At 53.4% G+C, this 11,655-nt stretch overlaps 1 protein-coding gene across 1 annotated transcript; it reads left to right on the top strand.

The window, feature by feature from the left end:
• Positions 1–1,718: 1,718 nt before the first annotated feature.
• Positions 1,719–6,189, top strand: LOC139839266 (uncharacterized). Its single transcript, XM_071829315.1, has 3 exons — positions 1,719–2,525; positions 3,004–4,411; positions 5,489–6,189. Exons 1-3 carry the CDS (start codon positions 1,719–1,721, stop codon positions 6,187–6,189), a joined length of 2,916 nt encoding a protein of 971 aa, XP_071685416.1.
• Positions 6,190–11,655: the final 5,466 nt, after the last annotated feature.

Raw genomic sequence — 11,655 nt, 5'->3', positions numbered from 1 at the left:
GCAGTTCTCGCTGCATTTTGATCCTTGGTCGAGGCAGGCCGGTGCGGTGCTCAGGGAGGCGCCGTTCTTGGCGGACGTTGAGGTCTACGGCATCCCCGGCCACGCTTGGGAGGAGAGGACCGTCACTGCTTTGCTCGATGGCTGCGGCATGATCGACGAGGTGGACCCTGAGACGGCCAGCCGGCGTGACATGGCTTGCTTCCGCGCCTCCGTTTGGACGCATGACGTCGCCGCGATTCCGGCCGTGCGATGGCTTGCGATCCCGGAGCCAGGATCTGGCAGGCCGCTGCAAGTCTCTTCATCCAGGCCTCGCTCGTCGTCGCCCAAGGTCCTGTGGTACAAGATTCGTTTTTGGGTCGTCCGTTGGCTCATCGGCGAGGTCCCCTCGGCCGGTGAGTCTGGTCATGGTGGCGCTCCGTCGGGTGGCTCGGGCGGCTCTGGTTCCGAGGCTAGGGACCGTGCTCCGGAGGACGCGGCGCCACCAGCTGCTCCGGCGGCGCGCCGCAGGCGGCGCCGTGCCAATCGTAGGCGGCGTGCGCGGCAGAACGCTGCTGCCGGCGATGGTGGCGTTGGCGCTGCGCTTGGGGCCTCCGCGGCCATTGTTGATGCCGCGCCTCCGCCGGTAGCCGAGCCAGACCGATGGTCTGCGGGGCGTAGCCCGGCGGCGAGCTCCTCCGCGCCTAGGGCTGACGCTAGCCCTACTGCGTTGCTCAGCATGGGTGCAGCCACGGGTCTGCGGGCGGGCGCGTCTCCCGTGGAGCATGGGTCTCGGTCGCCGCGCGTGGCCCAAGGCTCCCCTGTCGCGGGTTTGGCGGCTTCCGCCCTGGCCTGCTCGTCCGTGGAAGCTAGCGGTTTGGAGGCGGGCTGCGTTTGTCAACGCTCACGCCTGGCTTCGCCCTGCAGCGCGACAGAGCGTGGCTCTCCGTGTCTGCGTGGTGACGTTGCTGCGCTGGAGGCGGCAGAGGCGTTCCTGTCGGGGCAACGGACTCCTGTTCATGGGGCTTCCGCAGTTTCGGGTTTGCCCTGTGCTGACTCGCCTCTGTCTTGGTCACGAGGCATGCATCCGCATGCGCATGCGCTGTCGAGCCCGCTGCTTTCTGCTGCTGGTTCGGTCGCTCGTGAGCTCTGCCCGGACCCGCCCTGCTCGCCTGTGTGCGCTCCGCATGTGGACGATGTGGCCCACCTCTCGCATGTGCATGCAGACGCGGTCCTGCCGCTCGATGGCCATGCGGTGGCTGGGATCTCTCAGGCCACGTCGGCGGGCGCCAGTGTGCCTAATGCTTCTGCTGATGCTGCCACTCTCTCCGCGCTGCTGAAGATGTTCAGGCAACGGCTGGACGATCCTTTGCTGTGTTTGCCGGACCCCAAGGTCGTCCGCCGCAGGCTGTTCCAGGTGCCGTCCGCTTCGGCTCGCCGTAGCCGCCGCCTTGCGGCCAAGCTCAGCCACGGTGTCTCCTCCCCCGCGATCAAGAGAGCGCAAGTGATCCTCATGAAGAAGCTTGGTCTGAGCGCCGCTGATGAGCGTCTTTCGCAACAGCAGCTGCAAGAGTATGCGGCCTTGTTCGCCTCGCCGCTTGGCCCGGAGCAGCTTCGCGCCATCTCTGCGCTGTTTGGTCTCGCGGCCCCTTCGGCGGTAGACTCTACGACCGATGGCATGGAGACGGTGGCCGACGCGGCCTAGTGCCTTGTCGCAACGGTTGTCTCGGTAGAACTCTCTCATGGAAGGAGAACAAAGTTGTAGTATCGCGGTGTGGAACGCTCGGGGTCTTAACAACCCGGCGCGGCGGGCAGTTGTGAAAATTGCGGTGGCCGAGGCTAGGGCTAGTGTCGTGTGTATTTCTGAGACCAAACTCCACTCTGTAACCGCCTTTGATATTGTTGAGTGTTTTGGCGCCCGCTTCGACGGGTTCGCTTACTTGCCTGCTGTTGGTTCTGCCGGTGGGATCTTGATCGCTTGGGCGTCCCAATCTGTCCGTGTGATAAGCAGCCGCGTCGATAGTTTCTCGGTGTCTGTCCAACTCTGCTGCCCTGGCGGCTCCGCTTGGTGGCTTACTTCAGTGTATGGGCCTAACGCGGTGGATCTCAAGCCGGTCTTCCTGGAGGAGCTTAGGCAGTTGCGGCTCGCTTGTGCTGGGCCCTGGGCCATTGCGGGAGACTTCAATCTGATCCTAGCGGCATGCGATAAGAACACGCCTGTTGTGGACAGGCGTTCGATGGGCATGTTCCGACGCTGTGTCAACGATCTTGAGCTCCGTGAGGTTCCTTTGCTTGGCCGCAGGTTCACGTGGAGCAATGAGCGCGTTTCTCCCACTTTGGTCAAGCTTGATCGGTGGTTCGCTTCTGTGGAGTGGAATGAGTTGTACCCCGAGGCGTTGCTCTCGGCCGTGTCCTCATCGCTCTCGGATCACTGCCCTATTCTCTTGACCACGGTGGTGCAATCCTTCATTGGTCGGCGTTTTCGCTTTGAGCGCTTCTGGCTCAAGCTTCCGGGCTTTGCGGAGGTGGTGAAGGACCTCTGGATGGAGGTGGACGCCGATGCGCCCGGGCCTGCGGATCCGCTGCGTAGGCTTGAGTTTAAGTTGCGGAGGGCTAGCCGAGGTTTACAGAGCTGGAGCCAACGAGGTCATCTTGGTGGCCAACGAGGTCATCTCGCGCCTAGATGTGGCTCAGGAGGGGCGGCCTCTGTCCATGGGCGAGTGAGAGCTCCGTCGCGGGCTGAAGCTCAAGGTCTTGGGCCTCGCCTCGATGGAACGCACCATCGTGAGGCAGCGGGCTCGGGTGGTCGGGATTGCCGAGGGCGATGCGTCTTCCAAGTTCTTCCGCATCATGGCTTCGGCGAGGCGGAGTCACAACTATATATCCGCGTTGCGTTCGGGGGACCAGCTTGTTACGGATCTATCGGCGAAGGTTGAGGCGGCCACTGACTTCTTTGTGGGTTTGCTCGGGACGGCGCAGCCGAGGGACACTGCCTTGTCTTTCCCGGCTCTTGGCCTTCACCCCCAGGACCTGTCAGCTCTAGATGCGCCGTTCAGAGAGGCTGAGGTCTGGGCGGCCATATGTGCTATGCCCACTAACAAATCGCCGGGGCCGGATGGATTCACGTGGGAGTTTTATCGGCATTGTTGGCCAATCATCAAGGTGGATGTTATGGATGCCCTGCGTGAGGTGTGGTTTGGCAGAGACCAGGGGTTTGATGGGCTGAATGAGGCCCTTATCACCTTGCTGCCCAAGAAGGAGGGTGCGGTGGACCTGCAGGACTTCAGGCCGATCAGCCTTGTCCACAGCTTCGCCCGTCTGTTTACCAAGGTTCTAGCTCGCAGGCTGGCTCCTCGCATGCCTGACTTGGTGGACACGAACCAGACGGCCTTCATCCGCGGTCGCTGCATTCAGGACAATTTTCTCCTTGTCCAGAGTTCGGCCAAGTTGTTGCACTCCAAGAGGATCCCCTCCTTCATGCTCAAGGTGGATGTGGCTAAGGCGTTCGACAGCATTTCTTGGCCTTTCCTCTTGGAGGTTCTTAGGCATCGGGGGTTCGGTCCTCGGTGGTTGCGGTGGATTACCTTGCTCCTCCGTACGGCCAGTACCTCTGTCATGGTGAATGGTTGTGCTGGTGTCGCCTTTAGGCATGGCCGGGGTCTTCGCCAAGGCGACCCCATTTCCCCGCTTCTGTTTGTCATCGCCATGGATGTACTGTCGGCCATGCTCCGAACCGCTGAGCAAGCTGGTGTGCTCGCCGACCTGGCTTCTTTGGGCTTGCGGAACAGAGTTTCCTTATACGCGGATGATGTGGTTGTTTTCGCCAAGGCAACTCCTGAGGACCTCCAGGTGGTGTGGGCGGTGCTGGACTGTTTTGGTGCGGCCTCCGGCCTGAAGGCGAATCCGGTGAAGAGCTCTGCGGCTCCTATTCAGTGTCCGGACGATTTGCTTGCAGCCGTGGCCCCTTCGCTGTCGTGCCCTCTCAGCTCCCTACCCTGTTCCTATCTGGGGCTGCCGTTGTCCATCCGCAAGCCAAGGAAAGCAGAACTGCAGGCTCTTCTGGACAAGCTGGCGGCTAAGCTTCCGTTCTGGAAGGCGAAGCTGATGTCGAGGGAGGGACGACTGGTGTATGTCCAGGCAGTCATGACGGCCTCGGTTGTCTATGACCTTCTAGCTCTTGACGTTGATCCGTGGTTCATCAAGGCTGTGTACAAGCTCAGGCGCGGCTTTTTCTGGGCCGGCAAGGAGGATGCTAGGGGAGGATGCTGCATGGTGGCGTGGCATTCCGTGTGCCAACCCAAAAGCCTTGGTGGGCTCGGTCTTCACAACCTCCGCTGGCTGAATGTGGCTCTCCGCACACGGTGGTTATGGCTTCAGCGGTCGGACGGCTCTAGGCCTTGGTCAGGGCTCGACGTGAGGGTCGGTGGAGATGCCCGTGCTGATGTAGCCCCGGTCACCGACGTCGCTACACCAAGACCAACAAGTCCCCCAAGTGGACCGATGACACGAGCCCGAGTCAAAGCTCTACATGATGAGGTGAACTCGCTCCTCACCACCCTTGATCTTGGTACTCCTTTGGATGGATTGCTACCTCATGCCGACGTGTTATGTGTCATTAGGTACAAGGAGCATCAAGAGCACGAAGAGGAGGACACACCATGGTCAAGAGGAGGAGAGGAGCAGCTGGACGCGAAGATGGACATGGAGCTGGACCGGAAGCCGCCCGAAGAGCTCAAGGAAGAGAAGATGGCCGGCCGGTCCAGAACCCGGTCTGACCGGCCTCCTGACCGGGCCACCCGGTCTAGGACCCGGTCTGACCGGCCTCCTGACCGGGCCACCCGGTCCCAAACCGGGTTTTGCGCTTGTGCCATCCGGGCGCTATCCAGGGGCCCCGGAACCTCGTCCGGTTGCCGCCCGGTCCCAGGCCCGGTCTGAACCGGCCTGCCCGGTCCCAGGCCCGGTCTGACCGGCCCCCTGACCGGCCTGCACGACTTAAGTCACCTATTTCGGCCCGAACCGTTTCACTTGTACCTTTTCGGCCCATGACGCCTTGTAAGACTATATAAGCCCCAGGACGCCCCTAGACCTCTTTAGACTTGTTTTGAACTCAAACCTACCTTTGAGCTTAGTCTCCCTTGGGTATCATCCCTCTGTAATCAAGGCCATCCTTGTTGTTGATTTGGATATTGTTGAGTGAGATTCTAGTACAAGCTACTCTCTCTCCCTCACCAATCTCTTCTTCTCCAACACCAATCTCTCACCAGGAATTCTGCCGCGTGCCTCTTCCGGGTGATTCTATTGGCGTGGTCCATCGAGCCACGGGGGTAAGTATCGGGTGTATCGGGTTGGTGTGCGTGCGTGAGTCTCGGAGTTCCTCGTGTTCGTCGTGTTCTTCGTGTTCCTCGCGTTTTCCCATCTTCCCTCTTGGTTTCGAAGTCAATCCGCGAGATCGGGCCACACACGGGGTCTTAGACCTCATCACGTGCCTTGTTCGATGCTTCCGTTTCCATAGAGGTCGGGAGTGGGGCTTCCGTCCGTTTCTGGGAGGACGCTTGGATCGGCGGTCTAACAGCGGGAACCATCGCACCGGATCTCGTCGGCCTTGTGCGGGAGTCTGTGCGCCGCCGCAGATCGGTGCGTGATGGGCTGGAGGGGAATGCGTGGGCTACTGACATTTCCGGCCAGCTCTCGGTGCCGGCGATTGTCCAATACCTTCGCCTGTGGGAGGCCGTTACTCTCGTGCCGTGGCCGGGGGTTGGGGAGGACCGGTTCTCTTGGAAGTGGAGTGCTGACGGGCGGTTCTCTTCTAAGTCCGCTTACCGTGTGCTCTGGCATGGCACGTGCGCGCTGCCAGGGGCGACGTTGGTTTGGGACTCCTTTGCACCGTTGCAGTACAAGCTCCATGCTTGGCTGGCTTTGAGGCGTCGCTGTTGGATGGCGGATCGGAGGTTGCGACGCGGCTTGCCCACCCACACCGTGTGCCCCCTCTGTAAAGTTGCGAATGAAACTCTCGACCACCTCTCGCTCCACTGTACGTTCTCTCAGGCGGTTTGGTCCGGCCTGGTGACCCGGCTAGGCCTCCCCGACATCGTTCCTTTGGGAGATGATGGCATCAACGAGTGGTGGCTCCAGGCGGCCCATCGGTTTCCGCCGGCGGATAGGAAGAAGGCCAACTCGCTGATCATGCTCACTTTGGATAACTATACTAATTAGTTTGCCATATTAATAATTGGTTTGCTCTTAAGTCCAACTGATGAACTCTGAGGAGCAGGATAGAGTCATTTGACAAGTAGCTACTGTAGTCGCTGTTGGACGGCGGATCGGAGCAGAATAGAATTATGAATTACAACATATTACAAGAATGGACAAAATTAGAAAAAGAAAAAAAAGGAAATTACAATTCAATGATCTATCCTAACACTACAAGCTAATCTTCATTTAGCCTTGTACTTGATGATCTCCATGATCCTTGGAGCATCAGGTTGATCCCTGCAAACAAACACAACATAGAGCACATTATGCCAAGTGCCATTGCCACTTGGCAGGTTAGCAAAACAATTGAAATGAAGAGGATATGATCAAGTCTCTGCCGAGCAGATCCATGCCACAGATAGGACCAAGTCCAAGTGCACAGCACTTGCACACACACACAACCAGGCAGCACACAAGGCAGTGTGCATGTGTAACACACACACAGTGAGTCACCATGGTAAGTTGTGGTGCTGTCGACCAAAGAAGCCATGGCTGGCCATATAAAAGCTTTTCACAGCCAAACCCTAGTCACTTGATTCATCCATCGACTGGATTGCTCTAGTAAGCCACCAAGAACACCAAGAACACCAAGAACACCAAGAACAGCTAGAACAGATAGAACAGCCTCACTGTTCAATCTGCTCCATCACACCACTGAATTAAATCAAGCTTCATCAAGTCACCAGGAGGAGCAGGGCAAGCAAATCAACCATAAAGATCAACACAGAGGCAAACCTCTACACCAACATCAAATTCTAGGAGCTGGAGTGAGGTATACCAAGCATCATGGACAAACCAGATGGTTTTGTTCATATATAAGCATATGCATCAATCACACATAATCAAAAGGGTGTGATACCCAAGTTGTGTCATCATCTGGCTACTAAGCCATATGGTGCAAGCAAGAGCAGTAAGGCCACTGGTAAATCATCAAAAGGGAACAGCAGTTATGACAATCAATGCATAACTGAAGAAATCCAGCAAGAGATGAGAGCACAAGTTAGCCTAGTTACACACACTTAGCACCTACAGCTAGTTTGACCATCAGACCTAGACAAAACATTGTCTATTTGATTTCAACATCAAGAGCTACTGGTAGTCCAATAAATGGATCACCCAGAAAGCATTTGGTGAGCAACAGCAAGCCAACAAAGAGGGGAGCTACCCTAGGGCAGCATATGAATACTGCCAGGGTCACCTCAAACCCTAGAACAGCCAAACCACCAAGCCAAGTACAAATATCATCACCCTGATTGGGTTCAAAGAATTGCTAGGGTTCCCAACCACTGTTGGCATCCATCTAGCCTAAGCCAATCAATTGTGATGATCATCACTGTATCACAGTTCACAACAATTATCCATTCAATCAATAAAGGCAACACAAATAATTGATATTAACAAGTAAATCATGAAACAAACATTTGCTAATGATCCAGAGGATCACTGCAAGCATCAGCTGATGCTTGAGCAAGAATCAGCACTGATCTGTGCCACACACATACACAGAGATAAGTCACAGCAAGGCACAGGCAACAGGTAAGCAATCCAATGACCAGCTGTTGATGATCATATGATCATCAGAGCTTGCTATGGCATGCTAGTGCATGTCAGAGCATCACTAAGCAGCAAAGCATAGTACCAGATAATTAAATAGCCACACATAATCTTCAGTTGCTTCACAGATAACCTAATGGATAATCAAATGATTGTATCCAGAAGCACATCCAAGGCTGGATGAACCACTGGATCAAGATAAATAAGTAAAGCACTTGGTGCTCATCACTGCAACATGCAGTTAAACCAACAGTAATGCTCAATTGAGCATACACCTGAAATTGAGCACAAGGGACAGCATACCATTGCCCTGGTATTTGCCAAATTGCAAGTAATACACACAGAACCCAAGCTAGAGCAGCATACATGAACACACTTGACATCTAGCAAGCTTAGTAACAAGAACAGGGCCACAGAGAGAGAATTAAGCAAGAAAGGAGAGCATGGCAACCAATTAAATTAGGAATTCTTGCACAGATATATGGCAAGGCATCACATGCCTTGGATAGGCAAGCACAGCAGCACAAGCATCAGAGCAGCAGCATAGCAGCATACGCACACACAGCAAGCTAGGCGCAGCAGTAGCACAGCTAGAATCATGGCAAGCAGCGCACATCAGTAAGAGCAGCTGCAGTGGCAGCAAGGCATGGCGGCAGCTCCATCAGGAGGAGGGCCATGGCCAGAGCTACTGGAAGAAGAAGGGGAGCAGGTAAGAATGAGAGAGAGGAGAGGACTGGAGGAGGCGTGTACCTGGAGCGAGCAGGCGACTGGGCAACCATGGCGGCCACGGCGGCACGCACCGAAGCACGGCGGCGCCAGGCCAAGCCAGGCCATGACGGTGCCGCGGCAGCTCGCGCACACGATGGCGAAGCCACGGCGGCGCCACGGCTTCAGGAACGTCGGCGGCGACGGAATTGCCATGGATCCCCACGGTCAGACGAGCAGCAGGGTTGGGGCAACACGAAGAAGCGACGAAGGGCAAATCGGCGCGGTGGATCTGAAGCGCCGTAGAACGGCGGTTCAGACGCACCCCATCTCGCCGGCGGCGATGGCCGGAGTCGGCCAGAACAATTCGGCGAAGGGTCGGCGACGCGCGCGTCGCCAGAGCTCTAGGGTTAGGGTTCGGACACGAGCGCGAGAGAGAGAGAGAGAGTGAGCGGGTTGGGCCGGACCAGGTGGGTCGGCCACACCTAACCCGTTGGGCCACCTGACAGGTGGGGCCCAAGGGTAATATAGTCTTTTCACAATTCAATAAAAACCTGAAACTTTGAAATTCAATAAGAAATTGATAAGAGCTCTAAAAAAATAATTAAAAATATGTAAATAGATCAGCATAAAATTCTCTATTTAAATAAAATACCAAACAGAATTTTTGAAGACAATTATGAATAAGTCTTATTTTGATGATTTAAATAATAATTTAAATCACACATATTATTTTCAATAAAGAAAATAAGTCCATTAATGTAATTGGACTATAAAAAACACCTTGACAATACTTCAAGGTTGTATTTACCCTAAATAGAGAACCTCCAAATTGTTCTTAGTATTAACCTCTCACATGAAATAACAACGACATCGGAAGGGGGGAAAACAAACCCTAAAACTGGAATCATGCATAACTGCTTCTTTAACCATTGCTCTTATCGGACAATGATGCTATTTTTCAGAGACAGAGGACAAGGGTCAGTCCACACCTTCCAACTGCAAAACTATGCAGTGTTCAGGCAAGTTCATCACTTGCTCATGTCATTTGAGTATTTCTATCAAATTACTTGCAAAGTACTATGATTATCACTGTTGCATAAAAAAACTAAAACCACTACTTTCATAACTATGAATATGACTATGTGGTGGGCAATGGAACCATGGATTGTGTTGATATGGTGGAGGTTCCATTGCAAGGGTTTATATCCATCTAGGATTAATCAACAAATGTCGCCAGTGATTCTTGTGCCATAATAACCGTGTTAACCATAAGATCCGGAGTGGGACGGAATAGTCAAAAGTGTTTCCACCTCTCGTTCATCAATGGATGCGCTTTACCGTAGTACACTTGTAATCCAAGGGGGCAAGCGGTGAGGCTGGGGAGTCCTAAGTCCCCACGGCATAGTCCGTAGTACACTTGTCGCCCGAAGGAGCAAGCGGTGAGGATGGGGAGTCCTAAGTCCCCACGGTATTGCGGTCTATGATGGGTTGCAGCTACCGGCGTAGGAGTGTATGGTAGAGCCCAGCACTGACGTCGTGGTCGGGGTCCACCTTGAAATCTACAGGAATAATGGGACCGGCGTGGACCCAGGGTCGGGGCATGCAACAAAGGGTGGGTGTTCGAGGTAGCGGAGGAACATGATTGGCTAGACCTTATACCGGGCCTCACACCGAAGAAAGTGTGGACGGGAAAGCTGCCCGGTTGGCACCAAGGTTAAGATCTCTTATGGGTAAAGCAACACACCTCTGCAGAGTGTAAAGAACTGTGACCTGTCACTCCCTGTTCCGGGATAAGGAACTGCGAACGCGGCCGGAAAGGAGCTCCATGAAGTTCTAGTAAACCGGTGAAGGCTGACGGACATAGCTCTTTGGAATAAAAGCAATCTCTTGAAGAAATGTTTATCAAAACCTGCATTGGTATTAGACTTTCTGGTCTAATATCGTAGCTAGAGCATTAAACACCTCTTGTCTATAATGAACTTGTTGAGTACGCTCGTACTCATACCACTCTTAAATCCCATGCTTAGATTGTCTGAATCGTCTGGAGGAGGACTACGACAACAATGAAGGAGCCGAGATCATCGGCTATGAAGAACCAGACCTCTCTGGAGGTATCGAAGGCGTAGACTACCTCATCGTCTACGGAACCGGGGAGGCTTCCGGAAGAGATCAAGCCTAGAGACATCCAGTAGTAGTAGTAACCGAGCAGCCCGAACTCTTAGTATTTAGCTACTCGAGGAAATAAATGTATAACTTAATAAGACTCTTATATTGTAAGCTAAGTTGGGTTCGCCTCGAACCCAGGAGTATCCCTCTTAGGACCCAAGAGGAGCTCCGAGACGATATGTGTATGATGTTTGTAATAATAAATGAATGAGTTATGGACCTGCTATGTTCTGTTGTACTACTCTGAGGGATGTAATATTTGCGGAATGGTACTTCGTGAATGTTATATCAACGACTGGCATACTACAACATGCAGTGGTATGCAGGGTCACCACAGTTGGTATCAGAGCAAAAGCTTTGACTTTATGTTAGAACCTAGTAAATGGGACCAAACGTTAGGAGTCAAATAGGATTAGTAAAGAATTCTCTAAAAATATGGTGTATATTCAATTGAGAATACAACAATCATATTTTTCAGTGCGATAATTCTTTATTATCTCTATTATGATGCATTATTACTAATCTTATATTCTTTCTATTTCTACAGCCAACATGGCAAGTTCACGTCCGGGACGAAACGTGAAAGTGATGGATTCCACACTGAGTGAATATGAAGGAGGACTTGCAGATATTCTACGAGCCATGTTACTTGAATTTGGGTGTGATCCCCAGATCCAAGTAAAGAAATACATGTACTATGATGGTACTGTATTGGCCAAGTGTAGGGTAGGACTGTGACTTCCTGAATCTTTGGGAATGAGCGTAGTAATGCCAGCAGGTGAAGCCAGAACTATCAATACAGCCTACCATATAGCCATTATGAGAGCCATCACAGATATTCGGGAGCATAAGACGAAAGAGCTTATGGGTTCCGAATTTACCCACATTCCTCATATGCACGAGGAAGAAGATCCCATGCTTAACCACTACAAATATACAAAACGCAAACCAATAGCAGCTGCAAAATACATGGACAATAGCCGCAACTTAATATCATTG

This window comes from Lolium perenne, chromosome 4 (genome assembly GCF_019359855.2).
Source record: "Lolium perenne isolate Kyuss_39 chromosome 4, Kyuss_2.0, whole genome shotgun sequence".
NCBI lineage: Eukaryota > Viridiplantae > Streptophyta > Magnoliopsida > Poales > Poaceae > Lolium > Lolium perenne.
Note: the sequence above shows the minus strand (reverse complement) of the source record. Positions and strands in the feature narration are given on the sequence as shown.